This window comes from Macaca fascicularis, chromosome 17, assembly GCF_037993035.2.
Source record: "Macaca fascicularis isolate 582-1 chromosome 17, T2T-MFA8v1.1".
Lineage (NCBI taxonomy): Eukaryota > Metazoa > Chordata > Mammalia > Primates > Cercopithecidae > Macaca > Macaca fascicularis.
Genome location: NC_088391.1, coordinates 24,380,399 through 24,402,520, shown reverse-complemented (window position 1 = coordinate 24,402,520; position 22,122 = coordinate 24,380,399). Strand labels below are relative to the sequence as shown.

Below are 22,122 nucleotides of genomic sequence, written 5' to 3'. Positions count from 1 at the left end.
TGAAACCCCGTCTCTACTAAAAATACAAAAAATTAGCCGGGCGCGGTTGTGGGCGCCTGTAGTCCCAGCTACTCGGGAGGCTGAGGCAGGAGAATGGCGTGAACCCGGGAGGCGGAGCTTGCAGTGAGCCGAGATCGCGCCACTGCACTCCAGCCTGGGCGACAGAGCGAGACTCCGTCTGAAAAAAAAAAAAAAAGAATTTTTATTTAATGATTTTTTAGATAGCTATGACAGAGGATGACAGGCAAAAGAATGCCAAGTGAAGAATTGGATCCTTGAAGGCTAGAAAAATGAATTTATCTTTACTATCTTTCGTCCTATTCATATACTTCAAGGTCCAGCTCAAATATTATCTCTACTTCTGAAGCCAGTTCCCTCAGGCAAAGTACACATGCTTTTTTTCCTCTTTGTGCATAACTCCATTGGAGCACTTGTATTCACATACCAGTTGCCTCAGTGCACAGGAGGCTAATCTTATTCTAGCACAGGGCTTAGCACCAAAAATATCTATTGAACAGATGAATGAACATTTTTGTCTAGAATTGGCAGTTATAAATAATAATATCTAAGAGCCAGACATGGTGGTGCACGCCTGTAGTCCCAGCTACTCAGGAGGCTGAGGTGGGAGGATCACTTGGGCCCAGAAGTTCAGCCTGGGCAACAGAGTGAGACACCGCCTCTAAAAAAAAAACAAGAAAATCTAACTTTGAATAAAAGTAGGAATGCCAAGGAGGATGCCAAAGGCAGAAAAAATAGAAATTATCTATAGTTATCAATAAATAGTAGATGAAAATACTAAACTGAAGACCCAAGGCGGGGAAATGCAAGGCCAAACACATGAGGTATTTCCACAGAGATAAGGGTAATGGATAAGAGAGCTCCATGAAAATAACAGAGAAATATTAATAGATCATTTCGACTTTCATAGAGGAAAGCAGAAGTGGAAGAAGGGGTAACCCAAAATAGCCTATAAAAATAAAATATATTCTTTCAGACAGGAACACTGAATTAGAAATACATTAATTGAGTTCATAAAATGTTGATGACACGCAGATTATTTTAATTGAAGAGAAAATACTGTATAACTTATCATTAGTCCCCTCTAATTCCCTCTCCCTAGAAGACCCAAATGTGCCAAATTCTATCATTAGGAAAATAGGCTCAAAGGAGGCCTCTCAAAAACTAGCAAAATCACATTAACAGGAATAAAGTTATTAAAACTAAAACTCCTAACATAGTGAACTAAAATGTGATTTCAAGCTTCCTTACAAACTCTACATTTTATAGACCTGTGCACTAATAAAAAGAAATGAAGAGCCTAGAAAAGCAAGTATGGTTCTATGCTTGATAGAAAATGTAGAAATATTCCAGATAATGCCTACCTCATTTATATTTCAATGTAAAATCAACAGCTTACTCCCTATAAAATGGCTTAGTCACTTATACTTTGGCAGGTTCATGACCAACTAAGGTTAAAACTAGGATAGTGGTTCTGTAGCTTTTCTGAGCCACAGATTCCTCTGAGATGCCAGTGAAAGCGCTGGAACCATCCTATAGAAAAGAATGCACATATACAACATACATCTAACATTTTAAATACGTCGCAGCAGTCACAGAGCCCATTGTACTATTTATGACTTCCAAGAGATACAAGGAACCCACTTGTATAACTGCTGCTTTAATGACTAGAAACAGCAAATACATAAGACTCCTCAGAGGAGATAAACTACTCACAATTCTAGAGCTTTTTTCTTGGTCATGCAGGCAATTGAGAAACATTTAATATAAAAATCCCTACTGGCTGAATTTTATCAAGTGATACACATCCAGATTGAGCTAAAATGCATGCACTTGCCTTAAACTTGAAACCTAAAGTGTTTAAAAACAAGGTGTAATATTAACAACAGCAGCTAATATTTGAGCATCCATTATATACTGAGCATTGTTCTAAGTGTTTAAATGTATTCATATTTTTATATGTCAACAAATTATCCTCATTTCATAAATGAGAAAATTAAGGCACAGAAAGGTGCAAAGAGAATCAAGGAACAATGACTTGAAACAGAAATAATGAGGTTAAGAAGTAAAATATTGTTACAGTGTATTATAACTAATAGCAACTTAGAACTGCATTTGTATTATCACAGTTGTGCAAAGCAAGAACATACCGTCCAAGCCCCAGAATAAGGATGACAATCTTAATTCTTTTCCATATCCCTGCCAAGATAATCCTCATAAAACCACGTTCCCTTCAGAGTACACTGTAGCCAGAAATGTGAACATGAAATGTTCAAAAAGAGCACAACACTAAAGTATTTTTAAAATGTAAAATGGAAGACTAATTTTGAGGCTAACAAATGTTAGCTTTCTAAATCACTGTCTTTGTAGAAGCACCAGAAATAAATCATGTTTTCAAAAAATTAGTCACTTAATAAGATGTAAAAAATCTGTAATAGGGTACTTTTTTCTACAAAAAAAAGTTCAAGTTTCCCTACCTCAAACTTTTATCAAGGCGATGTCTCCTTTTTACTATCTTGGTGCCATGCCTCTTCCACTCTAGGACAATCACAAAAGTAGAGAAAACCTCACAGGTTCAATGGATCTTATTAAATCTCATCAATCAAAAGGAATAGAGTTGTTGAAACTAAAACTCCTTAACTCTTTTTTTTTTTTTTTGAGATTGAGTCTCCCTCCATCACCCAGGTTGGAGTACGGTGGTGCAATCTCGGCTCACTTCTACTTCCACCTCCTGGGTTCAAGCGATTCTCCTGCCTCAGCTTCCTGAGTAGCTGGGATTACAGGCACCCGCCACCACGCCTGGCCAATTTTTTATTTAATAGAGACAGGGTTTCACCATGTTGGCCCAGCTGGTCTCGGACTCCCGGCCTTAGGTGATCTGCCCACTTCGGCCTCCTGAAGTGCTGGGATTACAGGCACGAGCCACCGCGCCCCGCCAAAACTAAAACTCTTTAACATACTGAATTCAAATGCGCTTTTAATTTCAGACAAATTTCAGATTTTTTGATAGGTCTATACTATGCCCTGAACTATGCAGCATGCAATAAATATTTGTTGAAAGGTTGAATCTTCTCCAGTATAAAATGGATGTATTGAAGAAACTGTTACTTTTCTGCCTCCCATACTACTAAACTATTAATTATTAGAGCATCAGAAAACTGCAGTGAAACCAATCTTCTACCTTCAACTACATAACTGAAGAATTATAATTTACCATTTTGTTATACTGTACATCCAAGAAAAAAAGAATAATTTTTAGATCATTTTATGTAGCTATTGGTAATCGAAGACACCACAAAAAAATTTATGAGGATGTACCTTTTTTTAACCAATGGTGTTCTTAACATACTATAATTTCTTACAGCTTCCTTTGAAATGTTTGATGAAATACAACAAAATCACAAATGTTTTCTTTTATCAATAAGCTTTTTGAACCAGATAGCAGAAAATTAGCTCCATTAAACTAAGGTGGCCTGTTGCTTTAATAGTATTCTAAACTCAGTGAAAGATAAAAATCCCAAAACATGGAAAATATACTCATGCTGAGTGTGTGCCACAAGAAAGTTCCTTCTGTATTTAATTCACAAATGGAAACATTTGCTTCTGATTTATTGAACTGTTAAAATATCTCATTGCAAACACATACAATCTTAAAACTCTACACAGAAACTTCTTAGAAGCCAATATCAATTAAAAGTTATCTCTGTGCAATAAAAAGGTCCCCTTGGTATACAAAGCATACAAGATGAAAAATTCAGACTAAAATATTCCCTAATATCGAGCTGTATTTTTAAAGTACAACTTATACTTGCTAAATATCAATTTACTAAAACAAGCAACGATGACCTTATCTTGGCAAAATTCAGAATACTGTTTCTTCAACATCTGAGAAGGCAGCTTGATGAACCACATTCTTCCATCTGCTTTGTTCTATATCTTCATATCCCAAATAGAAATTAAACCCTTCTCAAGTAATGGCCAAAATTTCATTAATCACAAGAAAGTACACAGAGCAGAGAAGTAGCATAGTATGAATAACAGAGGTACACAAAATGAGAGGTGGAACAGTCTTGGTAATGACCTTAAAAAAGCAAACAGGAGGCCGGGTGCGGTGGCCCACGCCTGTAATCCCAGCACTTTGGGAGGCAGAGGCAGGCGGATCACCTGAGGTCAGGAGTTTGAGACCAGCCTGACCAACATGGAGAAACCTCGTCTCTACCAAAAATACAAAATTAGTCGGGCATGGTGGTGCATGCCTGCAATCCCAGCTACTCGGGGGGCCGAGGCAGGAGAATCGCTTGAACCTGGGAGGTGGAGGTTGCAGTGAGCTGAGATTGTGCCACTGCACTCCAGCCTGGGCAACGAGAGCGAAACGCCATCGCAAAAAAAAAAAAAAAAAGCAAACAGGAGTGTATGTTGAGACAGAAAATCTATACAACAAGTACAGGAATCACATTAAATAATTCCATTCCCACTTACCTGATGAGCTCTCAGTAAACACTGTTAATGTCTGTCCTCCAACACTTTGCAAGACAAATGGGTGTTCTCTAGGAGCACTGACTGAAGCCGGTTTTCCACCAATATCATGAATATTTGCAAGGTCCTCATTCAAAGTAAATGACACCTAATAGACACATTAACCAGAGATTATAACAGACTTTTGTATTCAAACTACATATAAAAAAATTTTAGTTATAAATCAAATTGTTTTTAAATGTGTTTTCCAGTCATTTCATTAAACACTTTAACTTTATTAAAAACTCCTTAATACTTGCTCACAAAAAGAGAATGTAAACTGGACACACTGGTGCACACCTATAATCCCCGCTACTTGGGAGGCTGAGGTAAGAAGATTCCTTGGGCCAGGAGTTCCAGGCTGTAGTTCACTATGAAAAGCCATTGCACTCCAACCTTGGCAACACAGCAAAACCCTGTCTCTTAAAAAAATCAAAAGAGAGAAAGACAATCTATTCCCGTTTGTCAGAATAATGGGGCTAATAAAAAAATAACAAAATCACATCCTTTGCAGCAATGATGCAGCTGGAAGCCATTATCCTATGTGAATTAGTGCAGAAACAGAAAGCCAAATACCACATGTTCTCACTTACAAGTGGGAGCTAAACATTGGGTAGACATGGACCTAAAGATGGGAACAATAGACATTAGGGACTCCAAAAAGAGAGAAGAGACCAAGAGTTAAAAAACTACCTATTGGTTACCATGTTCACTATCTGGGTGACAGGATAAATATCAGCCCAAATCTCAGCATCATGCAATATACCTATGTAACAAACCTACACATGTACCCCCGAAATAAAATAAAAATTACTACAACTAGTAAGAAAATAAAAAACAAAAACAAAAAGAACAATGGGGCTAATCTACCATCATAAAAAAAAGACAGTTTTCATGTTTTCTCTAGTCTGTGGCTGAAGAACTCTTTCCAAAACAGGGGTAAGATTATTTTTTCCAGCTGGGCGCAGTGGTGCTGGTGATCCCAGCACCCTGAGAGGCCGAGGCAGGCGGATCACTTGAGGTCAGGAGATTGAAACCAGCCTGGCCAACATGGCAAAACCCTGTCTCTACTAAAAATACAAAAATTAGCCAGGCATGACAGAATGAGACTCCATCTCAAAAAAAAAAAAAAAAAATCATCTTTTTTCTTTTTTCCTAAAAATCTCTGAGGTCTGAGGTCAAGGGATCATGTCTTACTATATTTTATATCCTTAAGATCTAGCAGAGTGCCTGGCTTATAGAAGAAAATAATATTGCTGAATAAGCGAATATTTTAAGAATATTAAGAAAGCAATTGTACTTAAGATGTGGGGGTGTGAACTATTTACTCCGAAAAGCTTAAACACTCCCATAAACAGAGGATGTATTTATTTCGTAGGTCTTAATGACAACCATATGAGTACATGGTATTATTTTTCAATGTTTTGACAAATACAACTCAACAGTTACAAGGACAGCTCAATAATAAGGTTTAGAATAAAAAGACATACTAGGTGTTCTTTCAAAATGCTTTGTATCAGATATCAGATCTTCCCAAAAGAACTTCACATTTTACACTAAACAGACTTATAAACAAAATTACTCATCTCCCAAGCATGTAGGAAGATCATAAAGTATTTATTAAATATCTCTCTACTATGTGATAAGTACTGTAAATCACAAACTGTACTCAATGGGTCAGAATCTAAAGTCCTCAAAAACTCCGTATCAAATGCCTTTGTCGCACTGAAGTAATACTAATGTATTAGTACAGTATTACAGAAGTTTTACTCAGTTTCATGGTACCAAAAGACGGGAAATGTAGGTCAAAGAAGAAAAATGCTGAGAATGAACAACTAGAAAAGAGTCCATTCATTCACACAAGGGTGGCATTTATACCTTTATGTATTCCTAACCATCAGTCATGCACTTGATGTGGCATTTTCTAAAATTCAAACACTCTTTCTTCACTATTATTAATGAAAAGTAAGATAGTCTCAAGTTTTAACTAAAATTTCCATATAAATAATCTTACCTCAGTCCTTCCTTGATTCCTAAAGGAGAGGAAAAGAAATATTTTAAATTATTTAGATGTCATGTTGTTTTCAAATGTGAGTTAAGAGCTTAAAAAAAAAAAAACTTCATATTTACATAAAATATTACATTACAGAGATTAACCAATATTTACCCTTGACTCCCCACAACTGTCCTATTTACAATCTTATGGGAAAAACAAACTCACATTAATCACACATCACTATTTTGTATATTATGAGTTTATGTCACTTAACTCTATTATAACCTCTGCTAGTTCTATTTTGTCCAAATAATGATCTTATTACAATTCTTTCTTTTTTCTTTTTTAGATTTTTTTTTTGTTTTTGAGACAGGGTCTCCTTCTTTTTTTTTTTTTTTTTCTTTTTGTTTTTGAGACAGGGTCTCCCTCTATCAACCACAGAGCCCCAATCATGACTCACGGCAGTCTTGACCTCCTAGGCTCAACCGATCCTCCCACGTCAGCCTCCCACGTAGCTGGGTCTACAGGTGCATGCCATCACACCCAGCTAACTTCTGCCTTTTCTTTTGTAAAGACAAGGTCTCACCGTGTTGTCCAGGCTGGTCTTGAACTCCTGGTCCCAAACAATCCACCTGCCTCAGCCTCCCAAAGTGCTGGGATTACAGGTGTGGGACACTGCACTCAGCCTTATTACAATTTTTATCTTTATTTCTGAGCATTTTTGGCATTCAGCAGCATGTTAATACATATATAATACCAGATCTACATAGTACTTCATCAAATTTTACTATTCATTTTATCTAGCTGAAGAGGTTTCATTTACCTAACAAAATCTTAAAGATCAAGTTATTAAATGTAATAATTTAAATTATGAGCAATTTTTCTCTATTATAAAACAATATATGCCCATTATATAAATATTTTTAATACAGACAAGCAAAAAATAAGTTTTAAAATAGCCACAATTCCATTGTTAACTTCCTGGTACAGTATCTTTCCACACTATTTTCTATATACTGTACTTGAATTATGTTTTTAAATTTTAATTTTTTTACAAAGCAAAATCAATGCACATCCTATATTAGAACTTAATTTTTTCAAAAACATGTATTAAATACCTCCTACATGCAAAGTACTGAGTTAGCCCTGTCCCAGCCAGCAGAAGGTATAAAAGGTGTATCCATAAACTATACAGTGAGATAAATTTTAATGTTCAATTAAGGGAGCCGCAATGCACCAGGATCATACAGCAAGAAGCCATTTCTTCCATTTGAAGAATTAAGGAATGGTCCAACAAAGAGGGAACTCTGAGCTGAGCCTTAAAGCATACTAAGATTGCAATAACTTCGAGTGGGGAAATACAGTATCAGAAGTGAGAGTTGAACAAAAGTCACGAAAGGGTCTGATCACAAATGAGTGATCAGATTTGGCTAGAAGGGAAAGGCAAAATAAGAAAGGGTAGGAGATGAACTCTAAAGCAGAAGTGGGGCTCAACCATAGAAGCTCTTGAATATCACAGACAAAGTACAGACTTTATTCTTTGGGCAATGGAAATCAGTAGATACTGTTTGACCAAAAGAATAACAAGTACAAACATTTCCTACAGGAAACTTGCACTAGAAAATATATACAGAATAGACTAAAGGTGACTAGAGATAGGAAGATCAATTAGAAAACCACTGTTTCTCCATAACATTCAGTTTAGTTCCTACCTGCCTTCATTCACTAGCTCAGTTAATCACTCATTATGAAGGGTCTACTATACATCCACTATGCACTGTGCTAGGTATATGGTACAGTATTAAGTGTGGATCCTTGACCTCAAGGAAGTCCCAGTTCAATGAAAATAGACACGTCTAATACATAAACAAATAAATAAGACAGTTATATCTTGCCATAACAACAAAAACTTTATGGCAAAGGTATATACCATAAATGTACCTGTCAGGGAAATGCAAACTAGAAAGCCAGGAAAAGAAGTGAGTGAGGGATGAAGTCGAAAACACGGGGGGGCCGGGCTTAGTGGCTCACGCCTGTAATCTCTGCACTTTGGGAGGCCGAGGCAGGTAGATCATCTGCGGTCAGGAGTTCAAGAACAGCCTGGCCAACATGGCGAAATGCCATCTCTACTAAAAATACAAAAATTAGCCGGGCATAACGGCGGGTGCCTGTAATTCCAGCTACTCAAGAAGCTGAGGCAGAGAGAACTGCTGCTTGAACCTGGGAGGCGGAGGCTGCAGTGAGCTGAGATTGTGCCACTGCACACCAGCCTGGGCAACAGCGAGACTCCATCTAGAAAAACAAACAAACAAACAAAGAACATGGGGGAATTCCAGGCTAAGGGAATAGCCCAAACGAAAAAATAAAATATCTAGCACATTCTTTCTGACACTAGTGAATGGCAGCCTGGAGTCAAATGGTAAAGAATCACTTACGACAGACTAAGGATTCCAGATTTTTCCACAGATTTGTTTACTGTAGAACTTCTCAGTCTTTTATATATTAAAATGCAATGTCAATCTCTTTTTTGTTGAGGAAGTATCTTAAAATGAGGTGAGAAAATTTTAAGATTTCACAGAAAAATATGATTTTCCAGCTTCTCTTACAAGAATTAGAGATATGGCAAAGATTGGCCCCCAATTCAGCATGACAACAATATCCTCAACATGCATTTTGAGGCAGGCACTAAATTCACCATAGTCCCTTCTCTAGTACTCCTGAATTTAGCTTCTAGAGCTCAATTTAACGTAACTACCGTTTATTTAACTACCTGTGTAAGGCAGAGGTGCTGTAGACAAGCAAAGGAAAAGATGCAGAAGACATTTCCATAACATTGACACAATTATACTGAGGCTAAGGCAAACACCCACATAGAAAGTAAAGAAAGCTTGAAGCAGCTAGTGGTAGAATGTAAGGAAGAGATACACAGCAGGTCATTAAATTGTTAAAACCAAGAGAAGAGGAAATGACTGGAAGTGGGCAGCATAGGAAAAAAGATGAATTAAAGATCATGTTGACATTTTCAGTCTTGGTAACTAAATTAGGGAACACAGGAGGAGACAACTTCATTTTCACACATATATAATTATAACAGCATCTTAATTGGAATGATAGATTGATGAGCTCTAGATGAGTTAATATTCTCTAGAAAAAAAGCTAATCCTTGAAGACTTAAAACTTATTGAAAAAGAATGACATTCCCTTGTCTTGCTGTGTGAATGTATGAAGTACACACAACCTTTTGTTATTCTACATTACAACTATAATATACCCTTTGTATGATGACCTGTGTGCAAAATTTTAAATGCTAATTATTGTACAATACAGTGCTATCTTCAGAAATTAATGAAGTAAACATCTGGCCACCCTTTCACTAAATTTCTCAGAATGCTAGGCATTTTCTCCTTTACTACTCTGATTCTGTTTCTCAATACCCCACAGCTACTTTTTTAGATTCCGGTCTCATTCCTTTTGCCTTTCTTAATTTGTATTAATCATATCTTTCCTTTTTCTTACACTTTTAAAATACTTCTTAGATTTGGTACCAATGGGGCCTGGCTTTTCACTATCACTAACAGCCAATAAGCAACACTTTTTCCAGGTTAAGAAAACCAATAAAATAATATCAATATTCAACTGTTGGCTCTTGTTGGTTTTATTTTGTTTTCTTTTTGACCTGTCACCCAGTCTAGAGTGCAGTGGCATGATGATGGCTCACTGCAGCCTTGACCTCCTGGGCTGAAGTGATCCTCCCACCTCAGCCTCTGGAGTAGCTGGGACCACAGGTGCCCATTACCATATCTAGCTAACATTTATTTTTATTTTTGTGGAGACAGGGTCTCACTATGTTGTCCCAGTTGGTTTGCAACACCTAGACTCAAGTGATCCTCCTGCCTTGGCCTCGCAAAGTGCTGAGATTACAGATTTAAGGCACCGCACCAGGCCTTCTTTTAATTCCTATTCATACTTCCCCTAACTGAAAAACTGAGCACAAAAACCATTAGATGAAGCCAAACAACATAGGTATCTTCTTCAGAGTGGGTTGGATAGGATGGTCATGTCCAAATGGGGTGAAGAGGATGTCACTGGAGTGAAGCAGGCAAGCAGGGGCAAGGTATCAGCGCCCAATCAGGTAAGGAGGGCATCGCGATAAAGAAGTGGCGCAGTAAGAAGTGTGTCAGAGCCTAGCAGGTGAGAGCATCCACGTATAGGAGGACAACCTGAAACAGGATGCTGGACCCTTCGTGCGGTAAGGAGGCATTCCTATGGAGGAGGGGAGAAGCCTCAGAACCGGAATGGAAGCCTGAACAGGGTGAGGAGGGTGTCCCAGTGCAGGACAGCGAAAGTGGCAGTACACTGAGGGGAGCTACAGCCCAAGCAGAGTGAGTAGGGCATTTGCACAAGGAGTGGGGAACAAACTGAACAAGTAAGAACAGAGGCCCAAACAAATAAGTAAATATATTAAGGACAACAGGAGCCAGGTTTCTCACTTTTGGAAAAGAAGTACCAGTAAGAAAAGGAAGAAAACTGGAACAAAGCATGTGGTATTTTACTGGAACTGGATATATCAGTGCAAGCTCAATTCAATAAATGTAAATACAGAAATATAGATGTAAAGAGGGATATGTGGGGTGTGTGTATATACATATGCTCCCTAGCTCGGTTCACTGAGAAGGCCTTGGAAGCAGCAATAAGCATTTGGGGTATCCAGATCTTAGTTTCTAAATATCATTCGCCCCTAAAAGGAACCATGGCCAACTCCTTGGAGAAATGGCTAACTCCAGGGCTTAGGCAGAAATGTACAAGATGAGTCTTAAAACATCTCTCTATGTCAAAAAATAACAAGTGCTCAAAGAATGATGAAGACATGTCAAAAGGGCACAAATATTTTATCATTAATTTATCCTCACATATTAATCTTTCCATCACTCACTTATTACTTCCATGGGATAAGTTCCTAGCAGTTGATGGAATTAAAGAAACAAAGAGAAATTTATGGAATTGCTGGGTGAAAGGCATGAATATTTTGTTATTAATTTTTCTAGCTTTCTCATTATCCCAGTCCCACTCTACTAGATGAGCTTATTTGTCTGTCTCTCTAGATAATGGCAGCATCAAGAACTGAACAAAATGCTTGAGCTGTGAGCTAACTGGCAGAGAAAACAGTGGGATTATTAGTCTATGTTGTTTAGAGCAGGAATATATGTGTATGTTGTACAAGTTATACCCACACACATATGTTGCCAGACTGCCTTTCAGAAAGTTTGTAACAAATTGAACTCCCATCATCATATCATCAGTGTGACACTGCTCTAAACTTGGTCAATTTTGTAACAGAAAAAAATGTGTCTCATTAATTTTTCATTTCGTTTCATACTTTTTATTATTAGCGGGTCCCCACAGGACCCAGAATGTTAAACGTGTTTAGAAATAAAGCTAGAAATTAAGTCTCTGGGAGAAGCCGTATCATCAGTACAGGCTACGTGATTATCAATAAGATACAACGTATATCAAACATTTGGAAAACTGAAGTATTCTGAGGCAGGATGGTAATGTAGAAACAAGGCTGCCTTTAAAATTGAACAAGCTAAAGCAAAACTATAATTTTTTTTTTTGAGACGGAGTTTTGCGCTTGTGCCCAAGCTGAAGTGCAATGGTGCGATCTCTGCTCACTACAACTTCTGCCCACCCCCTGCCCCCTACCACTGCTTCAAGCGACTCTCCTGCCTCAGCCTCCCGAGGAGCTGGGATTATAGGCACGCACCAACACATCTGGCTAATTTTTGTGTTTTTAGTAGAGATGGAGCTTCACCACGTTGGCCAGGCTGGTCTCGAACTCCTGACCTCATGTGATCCACCTGCCTCGGCCTCCCAAAGTGTTAGGATTACAGGTGTGAGCCACCGTGCCCAGCCCAGCAAAACTATAAACTATATTAAAATGTGGCACACATCAGATGTCCAAAAATACAAAAATAATCCAGGTACATTGATTTAGAAATGTCATATAAATTGCTTGATAAAAATGGTCCAAATGTTACCAACTGTCAGAACAAGCTGTTACTCTCATCTTATTCACAACTAGACTCTCCTTTTTTTGATTATTAAGACAGAACCAAATTCAGGAAGAGCTGCATTCCAAGTTGCACGTCTTTTCCCTCCTCTCTGCCTATCCCAATCTCTCCACCCATAGCCCTGTCTTCTGGAATGAGCAGCCACACTACACAGATCTCCCAGTTTCTGGCCTGCACCACACAGCAAGCTGCTGCTGAGCTTCGGAAGATGTGGTAAGGAGGGGAGGTCCTCCCGCACCACATTAGACACAATGCAGTGTCTACTATCTGGACCGTGTACTATGTGTGGTTACGACAGCAAGAGAACTCTTATTAACTACATATTCTACATGCATTTGAACCTATGAGGTATTAATACCATCTCCTCAGATGAGGAAACAGAGTAAACAATTTACCCAAAGTCACATAGCTAGTAAGTGACAGGGTAAGGACTAAACCTCAGGCTAATTCACAGGTCCATACTCATAACCAGTATGTTACGCTGCCTTTCTAAAATCTTAGTTGTTTTCATTTTACCCAAATATACGTTTTTTTGTGTTGTTGTTTTGTTTTTGTTTTTTTGAGACAGAGTCTTGCCCTGTCGCCCAGGCTGGAGTGCAGTGGTGCGATCCCGGCTCACTGCAAGCTCTGCCTGCTGGGTTCACACCATTCGCCTGCCTCAGCCTCCCGAGTAGCTGGGACTACAGGCGCCGGCCACCACGCCTGGCTAATTTTTGTATGTTTTTTTTTAGAGACGGGGTTTCACCATTGTTAGCCAGGAAGGTCTTGATCTCTTGACCTCGTGATCTGCCCGCCTCAGCCTCCCAAAGTGCTGGGATTACAGGTATAAGCCACCATGCCCGGCCTTCAAATATACGTATTTTTTTAACCACAGGTAACCTATTACCTATAAACCTGCAAACTTAGAGGTTAATCTGTCTCTAGGAATCAGTAGTTGATTCTACATTTAAAATATGTGAGTACAGTTTACCTGGTTTGCCCTACATCTTCTCTTAACAGCCCCAGACTTTCAAACGTTCCTTATAAGACATTAATTTTTTTTTCAACTTTCTGATTATCCTAGTCTCACTCCACTGAATGATCTTATTCATCCATGTCTCTCTTTAAGTGCAGCACTAAGAACTGAACATAATGTTTTCACTGTGAGCTGACTGGCAAAGAAAGGAGTAGGATTATCATTCCACTTCATTCTAAACAACAAACATCTATTAATGGAGTCTTTTGTTTGTAGGCTCATAAATTTGATGACTCATATTTACCTCAAAATCAACTAAGGTCCTGATAGCCTGGTCACATGCACTGCAGGCCATTCCTCACCCATCCTACACTTGTTTAATAGGGAATTTAGTTAATTCGGTAACAGCAATGAAAACTAAATAAATTAGGAAAGTAAGACAGCCTGGAGAATACAGCCAGGAGACCAACTAGGGAACAAGCTGTTTTCAAGCATTTTCATGGCAGTCTTAGGGTTCTAATTACTATAAGTCTGTTCTCATCACTAAAAGCATCTAGATCTTCTATAAGACTGTGTTACGTTAGGTAGAAAATCTGCTAGACCTGTTGCCTACATATAAAACACACAAACACACACAATCTGCTCCTTGTCTCTGATATTGGTATAGATAGAAACCACTAGATTCCCTTTTAAGAAATTCTGAGGGCCAGGCATGGTGGCTCACGCCTGTAATCCTAGCACTTTGGGAGGCTGAGGCGGGTGGATCACTTGAGGTCAGGAGTTCAAGACCAGCCTGGCCAACATGGTGAAACCCCGGCTCTACTGAAAAAAAAAAAAAAAAATTAGCCAGGCATGGTGGCAGGTGCCTGTAATCCCAGCTACTCAAGAGGCTGAGGCACTAGAATTGCTTGAACTCAGGAGGTAGAGGTTGCAGTGAGCCGAGATCATGCCACTGCACTCCAGCCTGGGCGACAGAGCGAGACTGTCTCAAAAAAGAAAATATGGTGGGCTTACTTTTTCTTCCACTGTGGTTGAGGAAACTGATTTGAATAAAAGAATTTCAACTCACTTCTACTGAGGTTTTACTTTCAAAAGGATTCAGAGACTAAAATGAGAAAAACAAGGAATATAAGTACCGGCCACGCACCATAGGGAAGAGATCAAGATGCAACAAAGTACACCAAAGCCTTAGAACTACATATAAGAGAGAACAACAAAGAAAGCAAAATCCGACTTCTGCGCTATGTTCTGAAGTTAGCAAAACTAAGCCTAAAGGGGTTAGAAAAATACTTCGCTCTGGATTTAAAACATAACAATGTTTTAAAACTTTGTCTGTATTAAACACCCAAAATGATTTGTATGGAGAGTAACCTGGAGGGTTACATACCAAGCAGTTACCCATGGCCACCTCTGACGCATGTGAACGGGGAAAACAGAGACCTTTTCATTTTGTAAAAATTTAAAAGGAAAAAAACAAGGAAGTATTACTTATACACTAAAACACACACACAGTATTTCTAAGGAACTTTGGTTGGATCCCTAGAGAAATCAAACAATGCCAGCTCATAAATCAGCCTGGTAATGCATAGAACCACCACCCACCGTCCTCACCCATACCCCTACACACACATCTGCTAACATTTAGGACAACTATATTATCAAAACCAGGACATCCTGGAGGGTGGAAACGGGGGCACTAATAATTGCATAAGGAAACACATAAACTGGGAGGGTTCCAGGCAAACCTGGAGGTTTAGCCACCCTATGTGAATTAGATGCAACTATGTGGACCATCTGCTTTAAACTAAGAAAAAGACCTTGAGATTTTCTACCAGGCAAGGATTGATAAGGAAAAATTGCAGCATGCCCATTATTGCTTATTTAGCATGTTATCTTTAATATTTTACTTTAGTGATCAAAGTGGTACTTGAGATTTACATGGGTTTCCTCTCAGCCTTGTTTCCTTTTACTCTTTTTCCTATAATCTTTTCCCCCTCCTCCCAAAAAGAGATATTATATTTCTCAACCAGGTATTTTCTTTACATAGAGGTTTTCAGGAATATAATATTCATGGTGGGACAAGAATATTACATGGAAGGAGAACATTTGAGTTTACAAATATTTTAACAAATGCTAAGCTATTTAATTTGTTTTATAAACATCCTATGGGTTGGGAAGGCATTATTATCCACATTTTACAAATAAGAAGTGTAAGGTCCAAAGCCAAACAACTATCAACAGCCATTTAGGACTAGAAGCCAGATCTTGAGCTCTATAGTGAAGGCACTCCACAATACCATGAGGTTCATCATCTAAGTCCTTTCTCCTTTAGCCTGCCTTTCTTCAGTGACATACATTCTTGAGATTTTATCTTGGTTGTGGCTCCCATTTCAGTAAAACCTAACATAAAAAACTCTGATGTTCATTACAGAACAGTAGCTAATTATGTACATTAAGAAGAACTTCACATTGAGGAGAAAAAAAAAAAAAATCCCGTAGATTTCAATATTATTTTTCTCTTTCAATAAAAGTATGACAACTCATAAAAATGTGATACATCTACAACTTTCCAGGAATACGTTCATCTTATAAACTTAAATATACAAATAAATAATAACTATTTCCATATTATCTCAATGGATTATTAATATAAAAGCCCTGCAAAAAGGCAACTTTTAGGATAAGAAATCTAAAGTCAGAAGATTCAGTGACTTATACAAAGTCTCACTTATAGTAAATTATTGAGCTACAACTAGGACCTGCTGGAGTTTTCTGACTAATAAAAAGCCAGAATACAAGCCTGACTCCACTATGAACGTACACTCAATCATTCCTTGAGAAAATGAGATATTACACTTGGCCCCCTATATCTGAGTATTCAATATACGTGGAGTCAACCAACTGCAGACTGAAAATATTTTAAAAATCAGCTGGGCATGGTGGTTCACACCTGCAATGCCCACACTTTGGGGACTGAGGAGGGAGGATCCCTTAAGCCCAGGAGTTTGAGACCAACCTAGGCAACACAGGGAGATCCTGTCTCTACGGAAAAAAAAAAAAAAAAAAAAAATTAGCTGGGCGTTGCAGTGGTTGCCTGTATTCCTGGGCAAGAGAGTGAGATCCTGTTTCAAAAAAAGAGAGGAAAAAAATAGTAACAACTATTTACACAGTTTTTACACTGTATTAGTTATAAGTAGTCTAGATATGCTTTAAAGTACACAGAAGGATGCGTGTAGGTTATACGTAAATACTGTGCCATTTTATATAAAGCACTTGAGCATGGTAGATTTTGGTATAGGGGATGGGGCATGCCAGACACCAATCTCCTGCAGGTACTAAGGGACAACTGTACTTGTCCCCACCTAACTTTAGAACACAGTGTCTACTATGCCAAGCACTGTTCTAGACAATGGAGATATAGTAATCATCAAGACAAAAATCCTGACCTGGTAGAGTTTATACTTTAGTAGGTGATATGAACAACACACAAACAAACATATACAGTATGTCAGATGGGTATAGTAGAAGGAGAATAAATAACAACAACACAAAAGAATGGTGAATAATAAGAGGGTAAGGGAGGTAGAGCCTACAGGGTGCTATTTTACATATAGGGGCCAGAAAATACCTCAAGGAGCTGAAATTGTGAACAGAGACCAAAAAGAAATGTGGGAGTAAGCCACGGGGATTACCTAAAGGGAGAGTGTTCCAGAGAGAAAAAACAGAAGAACAGCAATTATTAAGTTTGAGATGCTTCTGAAACATCCAAGGACACAGTCCAAACATCAAAGACCCAGTCAAAATCATGAATATGGAGAGACAAAGAGGTGTGTAAATATATTTTTTGATTTTTACTTATTTTCAGTTGAAATGAACATTTATTGAGTCCATATTAAATAACACAGAGCTAAGAAATGCCCCTGCCCCATCCATGCACAATTTACATCACCCAACCCAGGATCAATGTCTTGCTGTTTCTCCTCAGCTAGGTACATCCTACATTTCACTAGTTTTCTACCATTATGCAATCTCCTATAGTGGAGTGACAGGCTTGTCTTAAAGCTCAGAATCTTCTTAGAAAGTAGTGGATAACAGAGTGATAGTCACAGCTAACAAAAAATTTGCTTTATTTAAACATGCGCTGAGATGGACTCATTGCTTCCTGTGAATCTGCTAAGCTTGTCTGTCACTCTAATCATGGGCTCTTGGGAATAAACAGCATTCATAATAATCTTCACTCGTGGCCAGGCGCAGTGGCTCCCGCCTGTAATCCCAGCGCTTTAGGAGGCCAAAGTGGGCAGCTCACTTGAGGTCAGGAGTTCGAGACCAGCCTGGCCAACACAGTGAAACCCCATCTCTACTAAAAATACAAAAATTAGCCAGGTATGGTGGTGCACATCTGTAATTCCAGCTACTCAGGAGACTGAGGCAGGAGAAACACTTGAACCCGGGAGGTGGAGGACGCAGTGAGCTGAGATCATGCCACTGCACTCCAGCCTGAGTGACAGAGTGAGACACTGTCTCGAAAAATAATAATATTAATCTTTACTCATGTCATAATTGTCACTCACAAGCTCTCTGAAATGGATTATAATCGGCTATGGCCTCAGCAGCTTCCTCCACAAAGCTAGAGTTGGCTGACTCCACATCAGTAGAGAATTCCAAAGCCTGTGTGTTCTGTGGTTGGCTCCAGGTCCGTGGTCAAGTCTAGGTTAACGGTTAAATCTCGGTCTGCGGTTAACTCTACATCAGTGGTCAATTCTAATAGGTCAGCGGTTGATTCTGGGAGTAGTGTGGAGAAAGTCACAGCCAGGGCACGGAACACAAAGAAAATCAGGACCTTCCTGAGCACAGTGCCTCCAGGGAGGGCAGAAGCATCTTGAACTATATATTTAAATACCACCTGGTACTTAAAGCCATGAGACCAAATGAGACCACCCAGGAAGTGAAAAGAGAGAAAAGGAAAGAACTAAGGACTGAGTCCTGGGGTCACATAACATTTAGAGACAGAAGATGAGAAGGGGCTTAGCAAGAAACTAAGAAGGAACAGCCAATGAGGGGAGAGGAGAAGAGATGTGTCCTAGAGTAGAGTGGGAAAACAAAGTTTCAGGAAAAAAGTGATCAACTATGTCAAATTCCACTGAAGTTCAAGTAAGAGAGCTGCTAGTTGACTCCTGGATTTAGGAATGTGGATGTGGCAGACTATAGAAAAGGAACATGTGCTCGCCTCAGCAGCATATACTAAAATTGGAACAATACAGAGAGGATGAGCATGGCCCCTACACAAGGATAACATGCGAATTCGAAAGTATTCCATATTTTGAAATAAATACATAAGGAACACAAATTTTTCTTGCAGCAGCTTCCATCAACAGGTGGAGTCTTATTTTCCCACAACTGAATCTGGCTTGGCCATGTGAGTTGCTTTGGTCAAAAGGACTTTAAGCAAACGTGACACAAGCACAGGCTTTCAAAGTACTTGTGCACTGGGGCTTTGTTTCTCTTTTGCTACTAGAACTCTTTCACCATCATGTGAATGAGCTTGCTAGAGGTGAAATAAACAATCGGTGCCCCTGCTGATGTCAAATCAACCACCACACACAAGTGAGGTCACTCTCGCCAGGAAGGCCACCAGGCCAGCCCCAACCAGAATTGATCCACAGAATTATGAGCAAATAAAATGGCTTTTGTTCTAAACCACTAAGTTTCGGGATGGTTTGTTATGAAGCAAAAAGTAATTGATAAAGAGGAAGATACCAGTAACAGACAAGAGCTGTTTCAATGGAATCATGGGCATAGGAATCTGACTGGAGTTGGTTAAGAATGAATGGATGGAAAGAATAGAACACAAGGCCTCCAGCTGACACTAGCTGAGCTTTAGAGGCTTTCCTTTCTAACAGGGCTATTTCCTCAACCAGAAAACTATGTCATTACACTGTTTTCTACATACTCCCTACCCACTTCCAAAGCACCTGTAAGTAGGCCCAGTGGTACAGTGGCAAAGTCCTACTGCAAGCACTTTCCCGGGTGCATCCAGTTATACCCAACCCAAGCACACCTGCTCATGGAGGCAGACAGGATGGAGGGGTGAAAGAACTACATACTCTGCTGCTTCACCGCCATTAAAGTAAACCAATGAACTTGATATTATATTTATACCACCTGTCACTAGGAGTGTGGGGGTGGGGATGTGTGTATTGCACGGATGTCTCCTTACAGGGTACCTAACCATCTCCTGACAAGCCTTGACATGTTCATTACTTGTCATTTTCCAAGTAAATTCTCTGATCAGAAATTATAATCACATTTAAAAGCATTTACAAAAATTTCAAAAATAGCTTTTCAAAATGTCAAGAATATCTAAATAACTTACTTGGCAATCCGCAGTTTCCCAACTTCACCTCTTCCAGGGGCTTTAGCCCATTGCTGTGACAAATATTTGGGAACCTAAAACAAAGTAAAACACTAATAAGACTATTTTAGATGATAACAGATCTTTTCAAACATAAAACGATATACTGCTTCTATTTTTATTTTCTGCCTCTAATAAGGGATCATTATCAAGTCATCACTGTATGTTTTATACTACATGAAATACGAAGACACGTAAAAAATGATTTTAGTGCCGGGCATGGTGGCTCACGCCTGTAATCCCAGCACTTTGGGAGGCCGAGGCGGGCAGATCACAAGGTCAGGAGATAGAGACCATCCTGGCTAACACGGTGAAACCCCGTCTCTACTAAAAATACAAAAAACTAGCCAGGCGCAGTGGCGGGCGCCTGTGGTCCCAGCTACTTGGGAGGCTGAGGCAGAAGAATGGCGTGAACCTGGGAGGCGGGGCTTGCAGTGAGCCAAGATCCAGCCACTGCACTCCAGCCTGGGCGACTGAGCAAGACTCCGTCTCAAAGAAAAAAAAATGATTTTAGCTCTCAAAAGAGCTTAATCGAGGTGGCAACACAAAACTAACATAGGTCAAATAATCTAACAATAATAAAGCACTAACTTATCTTCCCAAGTCAGTCCAATTAAAGGTCACAGAACAGAAAGGTTACCAGAAAAGGCTTCTCAGAAGAGAACAGCACTGACTACAGTAATAGCATGATTTAGAAACACCACTGGGCTTAAGATTATTTCAAAAGTCAAGTTTTATTATGTAGAAAATTGTAACTTTGACTACTGTGAAGAAGAAGCTGCTAATATAAAAGGGTTATCAAACAGCATAGCTAACATTTATATAATCCTGCCTTCCTGACACTGTTGTAAGCACTTTAGATAGATTGACACATTTAATCCTCACATCTCTATGGAACAGGTCTATTACCCCCTTTTTATAGATGATGAATCTGAGGCACTGAGGGACTATACAATTTACTCAAGGTTATATAATTAGTAAAGATGGAGCCAGGATTCTAACCCAGGCAGTCTGCCTCCAGGGACTGTGTTTTTAACCAATACACCATATTGTGTCTGTAACTGGATACATGCAATCAAAAGGACTATAATTCTCAAAAAGGAGAAGTAGACGATATATGCCGAATCCCTATTATATAACTTATCTATCTCATTTCTTCTAAAAAGTAATTTGGACTCGAATCAGTGCATACTTTGAAAGCTATCCTATTATTAGGAGTAAATGAGATACACCAAGTATGAAGCATAATGCCTTACACAAAGCAAGTGCTCAGTGTCAGGTGTCATTATTTTTTCATGATAAATTTGGAATGATAGTCCAGCTGCCAAAGCTGAGAAGGAAAGAAATTCTACCTAGCAAGACAAAAAAACACCACTTGACCACTAGTCAAATAAATTGCAGTACCTTGGAACAGCAAAAATTCAGGAATTGAAGGGTGAAAAGCAGCCCCTGATGGTATTTGTTCACTTACACACGCACTCCTCACACTAAAAGTTACTGAACAGGGCTGGGCGTGGTGGCTCACGCCTGTAATCCCAGCACTTCGGGAGGCCGAGGAGGGCAGATCACGAGGTCAAGAGTTTGAGGCCAGCCTGGCCAACATGGTGAAACCTCACCTCTACTAAGAATATAAAAATTAGATCGTGCCAGAGCAAGACTCCATCTAGAAAAAACAAATAAATAAACAAAGTTACTGAACAACTATTAAACATTATGGGTTCACCGGGCGTGGTGGCTCACTCCTGTAATCCCAGCACTTTGGGAGACGGAGGAGGGCAGATCACTTGAGGTCAGGAGTTCGAGACCAGCCTGGCCATCGTGGCGAAACCCTGTCTCTACTAAAAGTACAAAAACTAGCAAGACACAGTGGCACATGCCTGTGGTCCCAGCTACGTGGAAGACTGAGGCACAAGAATCGCTTGAACCCAGGAGGTGGTGGTTGCAATGAGCTGAGATTACTCCACTGCACTCAAGCCTGGGTGACAGAGAGAGACTCTGTCTCAAAAAAAAAAAAAAAAAAAAAAAAAAGAGTTAGACAATATACTTGAGTCAGTCAGGTACCATGCTAAACATCCATTATCCTGTTTCATCCTTCCAATCACCCTGCAAAATCACATTCTCCTCACCCTACAGATGAGAAAACTGAGGTTCAGAG

At 39.2% G+C, this 22,122-nt stretch overlaps 1 protein-coding gene and 1 non-coding gene across 3 annotated transcripts in view; one reads left to right on the top strand and one right to left on the bottom strand.

Annotated features, from left to right (window-relative positions):
- The window catches only part of GTF2F2 (general transcription factor IIF subunit 2), a 169,060-nt gene that overhangs the window by 132,654 nt on the left and 14,284 nt on the right, over window positions 1-22,122 (bottom strand). For both annotated transcript variants that reach the window (XM_005585779.4, XM_074021955.1), the window contains exons 2-4: window positions 19,929-20,002; window positions 6,548-6,566; window positions 4,498-4,642 (exon numbers count right to left, since the gene is read on the bottom strand). In XM_005585779.4, the coding sequence (XP_005585836.1) occupies window positions 4,498-4,642; window positions 6,548-6,566; window positions 19,929-20,002 (238 nt within the window). The remainder of the gene's footprint in view (window positions 1-4,497; window positions 4,643-6,547; window positions 6,567-19,928; window positions 20,003-22,122) is intronic.
- On the top strand, window positions 18,777-18,878 carry LOC123569943 (U6 spliceosomal RNA). Its single transcript, XR_006693815.2, has one exon. It is a non-coding gene; the product is annotated as a U6 spliceosomal RNA (small nuclear RNA).